Here is a 15,045-nt window from a genome sequence, read left to right as displayed (position 1 = left end):
GTCTCACCGATGTATAGGAGGCCACATCGGAAGCACCCGGTACGGTAGATAACCCCAACAGATTCACAGTTGAAGTGTCGCCTTAGCTGGAAGGACTGTTTGAGGCCCTGAATAATAGTGAGGGGAGAGCTGTAGGGGCAGTTGTAGCACTTGTCCCGCTTGCAAGGATAACTAGCAAGAGGGAGATCAGTGGGGAGGAACGAATGGACAAGAGAGTCGTGCAGGGAGCGATCCCTGTCGAAAGCAGAAGGGGAGGGGGGAGACGCGCTTGGTGATGGGATCCCGTTCGCGATGGCGGAAGTTGCGGAGGCTGGTGTGGTAGTAGGTGGGACAAGTGAACCCTATCCCTGGTGGGGTGGCAGGAGGATGATGTGAGGGCAGACGTGCGCAAAGTGAAAGAGATGTGGGTGAAGCATTGATGGTGAAGGAAGGGACGCCCCTTTCTTTGAAGGGAGAGGACATCTCAGTAGTTCTGGAATAAAAAGCCTCATCCTGAGAGCAAATGCCGAGGAGACGGCGGAATTGAGAGAAGGGTATAGCATCTTACAAATAACAGGTTGGGAAGAGGTATAGTCCCGGTAGCTGAGAGAATCAGTTTGTTTATAAAAGATATCAGTAGATAAACTGTCTCCAGACTCACAGACAGAGAGACCGAGAAAGGGGAGGGAGGTGTCAGAAACGAGCCAAGTAAACTTGAGGGCAGAGTGGAAGTTGGAGGCAAAGTTGATGAAGTTGACGTGTTCAGCATGGGCGTAGGAAGTAGCACCAATGTAGTCGATGCAGCGTAGGAAGAGTTGGGGAGAGATACCGATGTGACCTTTTAAACTTAAGGTCACTTGGGTCTAGGTCAAAGACACAATATTAAATGATGTAGGTTCTCCGTACCAAATTAACCAGACATCGGAGAATTTCCTCCTACTTCATCTTTACAATCTGCAGCGAGATTAGGAAGTCTTACATCCCAATGCTTGAAAATCCTATCCTCCTAATCAACTCGTAGTGCTTCAAATCCAGGAAACAACTACTTAGAATGGGAAGTAACATGTAGATACATACATTTTAAAATATTTTTATTAATTATTCTTCGAAATTAATCCCAAATTATCCCAAACCACATTTTTATGGTTTTATATTGCTATATTTATACTCTATTCTTGGTTGGTGCAACTGTAACGAAACCCAATTTCCCTCGGGATCAATAAAGTATGACTATGACTATCCATGGAATTGTCTGTCATTAAAAGTCATAAACCTTTGAAAGATACAGTTAAATTTTGATGTAAAAGACGTTTTAATCGTTGGTTAAATATTCACAAAGGTGGCTTGTTAAACTTATCAGAAACAATTTGAAAACTGAACCCAGCAAGTTTCTGCTTTGTATTACTCTGACGACTCGAAAACACTTCTAGTGATCATTGTCTTTGCGGTGCCTCTTGGCACTAAATGTCTCCAAGGGATGCTCTACATATGCGCTTATCAGGACACAAGAAGGTTGACAAAGCCAACAAATAAGATTCCCTGCTTCAAAAAGGTATCGTTTCTCCATCCATTTCCATATCCGATGTCCTCGATTCCACGTACCTTCCTAGCACGTTTTATGCAGCTACTCTGAAACATCAAGACCTAAAACGTAGGTTGGAGGAGATCCAACCCATAACAAAACCGCCAAGAAGGCTCTCGGCCCGGAACGTCGTCTGTGGTTCATTTCTATGGATGCTGCCTGACTTCCACCAGCTCCAACATTTTGTAAATTCCGCCAGACACCGTGGTGGAAGAACGGAGCCTGCGACTGCGAGATACACTAGAGCGCATGCGTGGTTGGTCGCGGGCCCGGCTTCTGGGCATGCGCGGCAGCCTTTACATTGGCGGTGCAGGAAGGGATGGGGGTGCTGTAGGATTGGCTGCCTGGTGATCGTGGGGGCGCCGAAGCGGGATCCAAGTCTTCGAGCTGGGCGAGGGCCCGGGGTGTTCAGCCATTCGAGACAAGCTTGTTTTGGTGCTCGCGGTCTTCGGCGCCGACGCTTGAGGAGCTGTCATCGGCTGGAGAGAGGAGAGGAAAATCATGTCGACGTCCAGTCACAGTGAGTCCTGAGCTGAGCTGAGCGCTGGCGCCACCCGGATCACTCACCTCCCTCGCTTGTTGCTGCCTCTCGTGTCAGGAGTATTTACGTGTGTGACGCCTGTGCAGAGGGTCTGAGAGTGCAAACTTAGGCCTTGGCGGCACTCTTTCCGATGGGGTGATGGTTAGTTTTAACCTCACTTAAAGCCCAGATCTGTGCTTTTGATTTCGTTTTTGTTTCTCGCGTGCATTTGTCTGAAGCACGCCTGGGAAGTTTATGTACACTGCACATTGTTTACTTGACGGTGAAATTAACTTCCGTCCCGGAGCACCAAAAGGTAAAATGTTTGGCGCACATCTGTGGGGATTAAAGCAAAAGAAATCAAAGTTAACATTTCATGTAGGGGTCGTGAGCAATGCTGGCGAAATTCTCAAGTCCGGTAGCATTTCTGAAGCGAAATCAAGGATCATTGAGCTGAGAACCGATTTATTCTCCGCACGTAATAAGTATCTACAGCATTTAATTTTTTTATATAACATTCCACGTCAAAGTTCTTTTGAACTGTAAAACGTTAGTAATAGTCATGTGAAAGTAGATTGTTAATGATTTCAGTAATAGTGGAAAATAAGCAGATTTGTTAATTGGGAAGGAAACTGAATACTATTCAATGTATGAACTAACACGTTTGGGTGTAAGTGTTTTTCTTAGACCTTTTGAGTTCTGTCACCTAGTTCACATTCGTTTCACTGAGCTTTTGCTTTGGATTTTACGGGGAAATGCCAATAATTCCATGAGAAGCTACTGGCATTTCTCTATTTAAATGTTGGTAAGTTCTTGTTGTGACTGTGAACAAAGTCGCCGGGACAGTGAACCTGGTGATATAGAACTCTTCATTCAGCACAGCAAGCAGGCATCATTCTGGTGACACTGTCGGTAGAGGCTCACAAACCCACAGTATATCACAGTTTTATATCCTTAGGATCAATGGTAACTGGATGATTTACTACAATTTCAATAGTTACAATAACATCATTCACTTTAACATGTTGGGTTGACAGTGCTTCCTATGAATTACATATCTACAGTGACAGACATATCTGAATGTTCAAACACCTCTGTCACAAAGAATTTCTTACAAATACTATAAAATCTTTTGGGTGCAGAAATCCCAGACACCCAAAATTAGTGTTGTCAGGGCAGTCTCTGAGTACACAAATATCTTGATTGCCTATACCTGTGACTATGTTTGATATGCTAAGTGACAAAATCAGTCTGGTCTGCCAGCTTGAACTCAGGCTATGTCCACACTACACCAGGTAATTTTGAAAACAAAGCTTTTTCTCTTCGTTTTGACCCTCAGTCCACATTGAAACGGTGTTTTCATCCCCTGAAAATGGAGCTTTTCTAAAACACTCTTCAGAGTGTGTAAATTTGAAAACAATTGTTGCGCGTTGCAATGTAGATGGGTTAAACGGAGATATTTAAAAATGCTGTCATGACAACACAACAACAATGCTTTTTCTGCTTCTGCTTGGAACTGCGCTAGCACTGCCGGACAGCTATTATAACGCGCAGTCGGTGTGAACGGCGTGAGAGTTAAATTGTGAAGTGAGGTTTTTTGACTAGATCCCCTAAATTGATTTGATTGAGTCTATCTTTAAAAATATTAATGTCAGAAATACTGCTCAGGTCTGGCGGCAGAAGATTCCAGTCTCTTGTTGATCTTGAGTAGAGGACAGCTTCATGTGTGTGTTGTTTATTGTCTACATTAATAGCTTGTTTGGAGTTAAACATCTCCACGTCCTCCACCGCTTTGCTGACTTTGTAGTCGTTTGTAATCACAGAAACAGCTCCACGTCATTGTCTGTCGAAACGAACAAGTCGGTCTGCTTTTTCCAGCGGAGGTTTTCTTTGTATTCCTTGAAGATATTGTTGAAAACTTTCTTTCACTGTTGTTGTTGGTATTCTAGTTTTTGACCAATGGAAATAGCACAATGCCGCCGCGGAAACGTAAATATTATACCGTTTCCTCTTTGCTTGTTTTCTGTAGATGTGTCTACGCATGCCCAGTAGGAGGAGATTTGCCCAAATATCTATTTTAATGTGGACAGAGATATTTTGAAAAACACCTAGTGTAGATGCCTGTCGTTTTTACTCGAAACCGGTGTTTTCAAAATTATCCAGTCTAGTGTAGACATAGCCTCAGTCAAGATGGTGCAAATAACATAACCCATGTTGCCAGGTTTGATGTAAGCCAGTTAACACAACCCCATTGTCTTAATTCATATGCAGATGTCTCATCTTCACCATTTTGCAAACCATATCTCTTAGTCTATGGGCCACCCTGTTAATTTGCAAAAGTGTACTTTCAACTTCAATTTACTGCTTGCAATTTGCAATCCACATTAAAAACTAAAGAATGGTTCTTGCTTGAACTCTAATCTGCTATGTTTACTCAACTCCAGAATATTCCCTAACCCTTCATAATTTCCACTTGTGAATTACACCTGCTCTTTTCTGACCAGTGCAACATTAAGATTAAAGATTATCTTTATTTATCACACATACATCGAAACATACATTGAAATGTGTTGTTTGTGTCAGAACAAGTCAACAAGGATTGTACAAGTGTCGGCACACTTCCGGCACCAACATGGTGTGCCCATAACTCACTAACTCTAACCCTAAGTCTTTGGAAGTTGGAATGGAACCAGAGCACCCAGAGGAAGCTTGTGCAGTCACAGTCAGGGTGTACAAATTTCTTGCAGACAGTGGCGGGAATAGAACGCTGATCTTATAGCTGATACTGTTAACCCTTACACTGATGTACCCCACTAGTACTTTGTAATCTAGACTGTACGCTTCCATGTGTAAATTTGTGTGTTTACAGCATTTTGTGATTTTTTTTTTCCTCATTGTTCATCATCATCATCAGGTGCCAGTCTGAGCTTTGACTGCCATGGCCCACACACTCCTGTTTCGGGTCAATTGGATCAATTCATTAGTATTCATTTCCAGTTCGGTGGCTGCTGTCTCCATCATCATTTGTCTTTGCCTTCCTTTTGCTTTCTTCCCTTCAATCTTTCCCATAATTACCGTGCATTCTAACTCCTCTTTCCTAATCACATTTCCAATGAAGTTACATTGCCTTTTCATGATCTCATACTTTATTTCTCTTTTTGTGCTTGCTCTGTTCATGACATCCTCGTTAGATATTCGTTTCGTCCATGATATTCTTTGCATCCTCCTCAAAAACCACATCTCTGCTGCTTCAATTCGTTTCCTCATGTTACTAGATATTGTCCAACATTCTGGTCCATGTAACATAACTGGATAAACATAACGTTTCAGTACTCTGAGGCAGGTTGTCATGCCTAGTTTAGTATTGGTCAGTATACTCTTCATTCTCATAAAGGTGTCTTTTGCCATCCCTATTCTTCTTTTGATGCCCATGTCGCACCTGCCATCTGATGTCACCCAGGTTTTTGCTTCTTCAGTTCCTTAAGTTTTACTTTTACATGACATATTACTGGGTTATGGTCACTATTACAGTCTGCGCCTGGATATGTTTTGCATTGAGTCACTAAGTTTCTAAGTCTTTGGTTTATAGTAATAAAGTCAATTTGATTTCTGGTGTTATCACCTGGACTTTTCCAGGTCCACAAGCGTCTTGGATGGTTTTAAAAGTAGGTATTCATAATGACCTGATTATTCATCTTGCACCATTCTACCCATTTCTCGCCTCTTTCATTTCTTTCCCCAGTCCAAATTTTCCTATGAGATTTCCATCAGCACCTTGTCCTACTTTAGCATTTAGATCTCGCATGACAATAACAATATCTTGAGATTTGCATCCATTCTTTGCTTGTTCAAGCTCTTCATAGAATTTATCTATATCCTCATTTGTTCCATCTGTTGGTACATATACCTGTATAATTGCTATATCAAATGGTTGCCCTCTGAATCTAACAAGGAGCACTCTTTCTGATATTACCCAATGTCCTAAAACACTTTTTGCCATGTTTTCATCCATAAGAATTCCTATTCCATTAGCATGGGATGTTCTACAAGAATAAATTAGTGTTTTATTTCTATTCTGACATGTTCAGCAGCTATCCAACGAACTTTGCTAATTCCCATGATGTTAATTTTTAGTCTTTCCATTTCATTTATCACATTGTCCAATCTTCCTGCTTGATATAGGGTTCTTGCATTCCAAGTGGCAATGATTTTCTTTTGTATTACTTGAATTTTATGAGCAGTAGCTTGATGACGGTCGGGGATCCCCTGCTGCTCAGCAGCGGCCCTACCGAGCAAAGCATCTTCAGAATTGTCTTGAAATCCTCTTGACGCTGTTGTTGTTTGATACATTTTTGTGAGTTTGACCATGGTTTTCTTAGCAAATAGATTCTAGGAAACCTAGTATCTAACAATGGTGGTTTGCTATTGCCTTTCACTGGGCAAACTGAAGAAATCGCCATTTCTCTTCCCAAATGTTCATCTGCTGTTGTCTATAGCTGTTATCATTTGAGGTCGTAGCTCATCTGCCTTCTCCGTCATAAGTTCAGTTACTGAACCTGTTGGATCTGCCGTTGGCCTTCGCTCATTATCTGAGCAGGAACCCTTGCAGGTGCTACCGTTCCGGGTCAGAGCGGCCCTGGGAGCAATGAATGATTAAGGGGTAACTCTGCATTCCCCAAAGGTCTGAAAGTCCCCAGTCAGAGCCTCATCACCGGTTGCAGTTTAGAGTCATACCCAGGACATTTTTCTCATTAGTTATGTAAGTTATAAAATTTTTGAATTGGGTTCCTTTCAGTGCAGTTACTGGTTCCAAAGTCATTGGCCTAGATTTTCTTGAAAATGCTGGCCAATATGCATGGAATGATACAGTCAGCTCTTGCTTCCAGCCCCATATCACCTCGGCTAACTTTTTCTTTAACTTATCCAAACTACCTGTTACCCTTGTGTTTATCAATCTGTATAGGATCCATATTATTTGTAGCATTATTCTAAACATTAAATCCCACTATGGCCCTGTGTGGTTCTGCATATGACCACATAGCATCCAAAAATGTCTGATCTCAAGTTTTGGCATCTTGTTCATCCTGATTTTTGTAGCTTCAGCTTGGGAAGTATTTGAGCCATCTCTGGAGTTTTTCTCCCTCAGCATTATGTTTACAACCTTCTTATGACCAAATTCTTGTGAACTGTATAAGATTATTAAACCGAAATTCAATTTAACATCTAATTCTAAAATACTAATTTGTTATTTCTAATATAAACTTTTTTTTATCTAGAACAGATATCCTTTGCCATAGAAAATAACAACATCAATATTTGTTATTCAAAATAGAAAACATTACTAAGAGTCGGCAGAGACTCAAAAGGCAAAATTGTTCCTTTTGTGCTTAATGATTTCATGAAAGCATCTCAAAGGGTTTCACAGGAGTGTTATTGAACAAAAAATTGTTACAGATCTACATGAAGAAAATTGGAGCAGGTGACCTAAAGCTCTGCAAAGAGAACTTCTATCTAAAGAGTGTTTTAAAGAAGAGGAAGTAGAGAGACAAAGATTGGTGGAAACGGCATGGGTATTTCATCACTTAACATACTCGGAGTTAAAGACATGTCTTTCAGCAAGACAGCAGTGAAATTTTGGGTAGGCAGAAAACTTGCTGAAGGTACTGGCTGATGGATCAGTGATCTACCAAGCAATTGAAGATTTATCATGTTGCCAAACAAGATCAAGGATTATGGAAGTTTTCTTTTAATTGCCTGACAAAGTTGGTGATGAGAAGTGTAGGTTAAGGACTACACCAAAGGAAATTACTTTGGTCTTCCCAGTGCTCAGTTTTGGGAAATTTCTCTTTATCTAGTACTGGACATCAGGCATTAATCTTTCTGATTTTCTTAAGGATACCTGTTCCACGTGCATTGAATTTTATTTCAGTACAATTTCTAGTACCTAGTTTCAAAACTGTTTTCATGCTGTATCTCTTTGATTGTTATTTTAAATCTGAAAGTTCATGCTAGTTTCTTCTTTTGGTAACAGAGAGAAAGCCACGTTTTGATGTGTCGTTAGCACGTCTAACTCGGCGATTTATGGAACTTGTGAGTAAGGCTCCTGATGGGGTCCTTGACATCAATGATGTGGCATGGATGCTTGGAGTGCGAAAAAGGAGGGTTTACGATATCACCAATGTACTGGATGGCATTTGTCTGGTGAGAAAAAAATCCAAAAACCTGATTGAATGGATGTAAGTTAGTTTTCACAATAGATTATTCTTTATATAAAATTCCATATTCATTAAATCTACCTCTTCTGTTCTTCATTGGGAAAATTAACTGTAAGGTCATGCCAGCAATCCCTGATTTTGTTTTCTTGAACTAGATTTGACTAGAAATTGATGTTTGTTTTACCTTGAACCAATATATTGACTCAGATTTTATATTTATAATGACAGCAAAACTACATGCAGTTGACATCATTAATCTATCAAACTGGCAGCAGTTTTTAGAGTGAATACCTAGCGGTTACAGCAGAAATTGAAAACTTGCTCTCAGTGATTCCTTGCATCAATCGTAGCATAACTGCAGTTTTTACTGATCTAATCAGTGATCTGAAGAGAACTTGGAAATTCGTTGAATTTTTAATTGGAATACTAAGCCATAATTATTGTTTATTTCTTTCCCTGACCCTAAAGTATTACCGTTTCTGGAATATTTTTAAATTCCATGCCTTTTTAAACTTTAATCAGCTTCTGTATTATCCTTTATTCCTGTTTTTTAAAAATGTTAATGCTTCAATAAAATCTGTAAAGTGAGCCATTAGTAATTGATGAAGTCTTTTATTCATATTTTGTTCTAAAATTGTGAATCAGGCAGAATTAATCCAGTTGAAGTTGTTTTTCTTAACTTGTTACCACACATATCCACAAATGGGTTTAACTGGAATAATTATAATTAATTTAGTGTTCCACTCTACTGTAAACCTATTCAGTTAAGCTCCAGTTATTCTGGTTATTGCACATCACAAATGCTATTTGCTGCTTACCTGTCAGTTTCAGTATTGTATCGGCATTGCAGTAAGCAAACATAGGTATCATTATTTCTCAGTGCAAGTAGAAAGAGAAATTGCGTTAGCATCAACACAAATCACATTTCTTATTATGTGGAAAAGATCATTAACAAAGAGGCTATGATTGTTGTCTTGAAGAGTTCCTGCGGTGATGTCCTGTCAGTGAGATCTTGAGCAGCCATAATCACTTTCTGTTTTGTGAACTTTGACTCCAGTCAATAGCAAATTTTGCCCCCAGTTATTTACTCCAGTGTGTAAGGCTTCATGATGCTCTACTTAATCTGGCAGTCATTTCTCCAATCATAATTCAGCTCTCATCACTTTTTTGACCAAGGCTATACTAATAATAATAGTACTTTATTGATGCCGAGTGGGACATTCTTTTGCTACAGCAGCAATATTTAAAAACACACTTAGCAGTGTGCAGACTTAACTAATAAAGTACAGAATGATAATATACACAATAATAATGTATGAAATAATAAAGCAGAGACTATTGTACTATGATGTGTGTTCTTCTCTCACACAGAGATGAAACATAGAAACATAGAAAATAGGTGCAGGAGTAGGCCATTCGGTCCTTCAAGCCTGCACCGCCATTCAGTATGATCATGGCTGATCATCCAACTCAGAACCCTGTACCTGCCTTCTCTCCATACCCCCCGATCCCTTTAGCCACAAGAGCCATATCTAACTCCCTCTTAAATATAGCCAATTAACTGGCCTCAACTGTTTCCTGTGGCAGAGAATTCCACAGATTCACCACTCAATGAACTGTTGTATATGCTTATTGCATTTGGTAGGAAAGATTTTCTGTAATGATGCTTGTGGCAGCGGACCTGAATTAGCCTGTTACAAAAGGTGCTTATTCAGTAGGTCACGGAGAGAATGTGCCAAATTGTCCATAATGGATAACAGTTTGCTTAGTGACCTCCTCTCCACCACTAACTCAAAAGAGTCCAGATTGTAGCCAAGGATGGATCCAGCCTTTTTGATGAATTTAATGATGACTGGACATAACAGTCTGATAAAAAATCTCCAACATCCTGCTGCACATTTTGAAGGATCTCAGCTTCCTTAGAAAATAGCTTGCATATCCCCTTCTTGTAAACAACTTTAGTGTTGGTTTGACAGTCAAATCTGTTGTCAAGGTGAACACCCAAGTATTTGTACTGTACCGCAACTTCTCACAGAATGTACACAGGGCTTGTCACAGTCCTCTTTATCTTAAAATGAATCACCATCTCCCTGGTTTTGGCCACATTCGGGAGCAGGTGATTACTCCCGCACTGTTCCACACGTTTGTCCACCAGTCCTCTGTACTCCGACTCCAGCCCATCTCTGATACACCCAACCACTGCAGAGTCGTCAGAGAATGAGGTCCTAAGCTGAGCTTGGAACCTAAACTGAGCATTAGTAAGTGAGTTTTTGCTAAAAGTAGTTTCAATTGCCTTCCAGATGAGTGTTCTACAACTCTTCCACTTTGTCCGTTTTGTACCAGAACTGAAGCTGAACTGAACAGCTAGAACTGGAGTATAATTTAAAACTATCATCAGGATATTTGCAACCCAAAGCGTTTGCCCTATCTATATTGTAATTCCTTAATATTGCATTGAGTTGGAGCGTAAGGAGACATCCCGATGAATCTTGCACTAAACACATCAGCTGAAGATGTTTCAGTTTGGCTTTGTCTTTTGTCTTCATGTGCTCCATTTTGTTATGAAGAAATATTAGAATTTCTTTAATTGTCCTCCATTGTTCATGACTAGATATAACTAGACTACAGAAATATAATCTGATCCAAAGATTGCAATTCATTTTGGTTTCTTAGGCAAATGAGTTCAAAATTTGTCAAGCTTTTGGCCTTAATTCTACTTCAACTCACAAATATTATTTCTTTTGTAACAATTTGTTAATTTAACGTTTCTCGCATCCTGGTAACAAATGCAAACAATATCAAAAAGGGTTTAATTCCATGTCCCATTCCCATTCTGATATGTCTATCCTCAGCCTCCTCTACTGTAAAGATGAAGCCACACTCAGGTTGGAGGAACAACACCTTATATTCCGTCTGGGTAGCCTCCAACCTGATGGCAAGAACATTAACTTCTCAAACTTCTGCTAATGCCCCACCTCCCCCTCGTACCCTATCCGTTATTTATTTATGTACACACATTCTTTTTCTCTCTCTGTCCTTTTTCTCCCTCTGTCCCCCTCACTATACCCCTTGCCCATCCTCTGGTTTTTTTCCCCCCTCCCCCTTTTCTTTCTCCCTGGGCCTCCTGTCCCATGATCCTCTCATATCTCTTTTGCCAATCAACCGTCCAGCTCTTAGCTCCATCCCTCCCCCTCCTGTCTTCTCCTATCATTTTGGATCTCCCCCTCCCACCTTCAAATCTCTTACTAGCTCTTCTTTCAGTTAGTCCCGACATAGAAACATAGAAAATAGGTGCAGGAGTCGACCATTCGGCCCTTCGCGCCTGCACCGCCATTCAATATGATCATGGCTGATCATCCAACTCAGAACCCTGTACCAACCTTCCCTCCATACCCCGATCCCTTTAGTCACAAGGGCCATATCTAACTCCCTCTTAAATATAGCCAGTGAACTGGCCTCAACTGTTTCCTGTGGCAGAGAATTCCACAGATTCACCACTCTCTGTGTGAAGAAGTTTTTCCTAATCTCGGTCCTAAAAGGCTTCCCCTTTATCCTCAAACTCTGACCCCTCGTTCTGGACTTCCCCAACATCGGGAACAATCTTCCTACATCTAGCCTGTCCAATCCCTTTAGAATTTTATACGTTTCAATAAGATCTCCCCTCAATCTTCTAAATTCCAGAGAATATAAGCCTAGCCGATCCAGTCTTTCATCATATGAAAGTCCTGCCATCCCAGGAGTCAATCTGGTGAACCTTCTTTGTACTCCCTCTATGGCAAGAATGTCTTTCCTCAGATTAGGGGACCAAATCTGCACACAATACTCCAGGTGTGGTCTCACCAAGACCTTGTACAACTCTAGTACTCTCTGCTCCTGTACTCGAATCCTCTTGCTATGAATGCCAGCATACCATTCGCCTTTTTCACCGCCTGCTGTACCTACATGCCCACTTTCAATGACTGGTGTACAATGACACCCAGGTCTCGTTGCACCTCCCCTTTTCCTAATTGGCCACCATTCAGATAATCTGTTTTCCTGTTCTTGCCACCAAAGTGGATAACCTCACATTTATCCACATTAAATTGCATCTGCCATGAAATTGCCCACTCACCTAACCTATCCAAGTCACCCTGCATCCTCTTAGCATCCTCCTCACAGCTAACACTGCCGCCCAGCTTCGTGTCATCTGCAAACTTGGAGATGCTGCATTTAATTCCCTCGTCTAAGTCATTAATATATATTGTAAACAACTGGAGTCCCAGCACTGAGCCTTGCGGTACCCCACTCGTCACTACCTGCCATTCTGAAAAGGTCCCGTTTATTCCCACTCTTTGCTTCCTGTCTGCCAACCAATTCTCTATCCACAACAATACCATACCCCCAATACCATGTGCTTTAAGTTTGCACACTAATCTCCTGTGTGGGACCTTGTCAAAAGCCTTTTGAAAATCCAAATATACTACATCCACTGGTTCTCCCCTATCCACACTACTAGTTACATCCTCAAAAAATTCTATGAGATTCATCAGACATTATTTTCCTTTCACAAATCCATGCTGACTTCGTCTGATGATTTCACCGCTTTCCAAATGTGCTGTTATCACATCTTTGATAACTGACTCTAGCAGTTTCCCCACCACCGATGTCAGGCTTCCCGGTCTATAATTCCCTGGTTTCTCTCTCCCTCCTTTTTTAAAAAGTGGGGTTACATTAGCCACCCTCCAATCTTCAGGAACTAATCCAGAATTTAAAGAATTTTGAAAAATTATCACTAATGCATCCACTATTTCTTGTGCTACTTCCTTAAGCACTCTGGGATGCAGACCATCTGGCCCGGGGGATTTATCTGCCTTCAATCCCTTCAATTTACCTAACGCCACTTCCCTACTAACATGTATTTCCCTCAGTTCCTCCATCTCACTAGATCCTCGGTCCCCTACTATTTCCGGAAGATTATTTATGTCCTTGTTCCCCATGATCAATTCACCTGTTTCTGACTGTAAGGGACCTACATTTGTCTAAACCAATCTTTTTCTTTTCACATATCTATAAAAGCTTTTACAGTCAGTTTTTATGTTCCCTGCCAGCTTTCTCTCATAATCTTTTTCCCTTTCCTACTTTAGCCCTTTGTCCTCCTCTGTTGGACTCTGAATTTCTCCCAGTCCTCAGGTGTGCCTCTTTTTCTGGCTAATTTGTACGTTTCTTCTTTGGAATTGATACTATCCCTAATTTCTCTTGTCAGCCACGGGTGTACTACCTTCCCTGGTTTATTCTTTTGCCAAACTGGGATGAACAATTGTTGTAGTTCATCCATGCGATCTTTAAATGCTTTCCATTGCATATCCACCGTCAACCCTTTAAGTATCATTTGCCAGTCTATCTTAGCTAATTCACGTCTCATACCTTCAAAGTTACCCTTCTTTAAGTTCAGAACCTTTGTTACTGAATTAACTATGTCACTCTCCATCTTAATGAAGTATTCCACCATATTATGGCCACTCTTACCCAAAGGGCCTCGCACAACAAGATTGCTAACTAACCCTTCCTCATTGCTCAGTACCCCGGCCAGAATGGCCTGCTGTCTAGTTGGTTCCTCGACATGTTGGTTCAGAAAACTATCTCGCATACATTCCAAGAAATCCTCTTCCTCTGCACCCTTACCAATTTGGTTCACCCAATCTATATGTAGATTGAAGTCGCCCATTATAACTCCTGTTCCTTCATTGCACGCATTTCTAATTTCCTGTTTAATGCCATCCCCAACCTCACTACTACTGTTAGGTGGCCTGTACACAACTCCCACCAGCGTTTTCTGACCCTTAGTGTTATGCAGCTCTACCCATATCGATTCCACATCCTCCCGGCTAATGTCCTTCCTTTCTATTGCGTTAATCTCCTCTCTAACCAGTATTGAATATCCCTGAATGTTGAGCTCCCATCTTTGGTCTGACGAAGGGTCTCGGCACAAAACATCGACTGTACCACTTCCTAGAGATGCTGCCTGGCCTGCTGCGTTCACCAGCAACTTTTATGTGTGTTGATCAAAAAGGGTTTGTGTTTTTTGTTAACTGAATCATGTTGAGAGCCAATATAACTTGACTGCTCACTTTTTTAAAAATCAACGAACTTGGTTTACTCTCTGAACTAACTCAGTTAAATTACTAACATGGCAAAGTTGCTTATTTAATAATGAGACGCTGCAATTTTAGTTCTAGATAAGTTTGCAAGAATGATTTTACCTAGTACCTGTTTTATGAAATGTTAGTACTTTTACTCCCAAGTAAGGCAGTGTCTTGCTCTTCAGCGGCCAGAAGTGTTAATGGCAACTAAGTAATTTAACTTGTTAATTAATCTCCATGTGAACTAATTGATTCATGTGCAATAATTTTTATTCCACACAATATTTTCCTGTCATTTCATTTTGTGTGCAATATTTTGAACTAATTGCCTTCCAGTTAAACAAAAAGAGGTAAGCTTTTATAGAAGCTTACAATTTACCTGTTTCTATTTGTCTTTTAGAGGCAAAAATCCACAAGAAAGATTAGCATATGAAGCCCAATCTCGAAAACTGAGAAAAGAACTGGCAGACCTAACAACAGTAGAGAATTCTTTAGATGAATTAATCAAGGACTGTGCTCAACAGTTATACAATTTAACAGAAGACAAAGAAAATGCAAGATATCTTTTTGTTTTAAGGAAGTTACTTATACATGTCTGCTTTCAATTTTGAGAACATTGACATTGTTTTG

At 40.6% G+C, this 15,045-nt stretch overlaps 1 protein-coding gene across 1 annotated transcript in view; it reads left to right on the top strand.

Moving 5' to 3' along the window:
- The first annotated feature begins 1,851 nt into the window (after positions 1-1,851).
- Positions 1,852-15,045, top strand: part of LOC134340589 (transcription factor E2F6-like) — a 29,150-nt gene continuing 15,956 nt past the window's right edge. Inside the window, exons 1-3 of the mRNA XM_063038014.1 lie at positions 1,852-2,081; positions 8,113-8,317; positions 14,816-14,975. Coding sequence (XP_062894084.1) covers positions 2,063-2,081; positions 8,113-8,317; positions 14,816-14,975 — 384 coding nt within the window. The 5' untranslated portion in view covers positions 1,852-2,062. The remainder of the gene's footprint in view (positions 2,082-8,112; positions 8,318-14,815; positions 14,976-15,045) is intronic.

This window comes from Mobula hypostoma, chromosome 2, assembly GCF_963921235.1.
Source record: "Mobula hypostoma chromosome 2, sMobHyp1.1, whole genome shotgun sequence".
Lineage (NCBI taxonomy): Eukaryota > Metazoa > Chordata > Chondrichthyes > Myliobatiformes > Myliobatidae > Mobula > Mobula hypostoma.
Note: the sequence above shows the minus strand (reverse complement) of the source record. Positions and strands in the feature narration are given on the sequence as shown.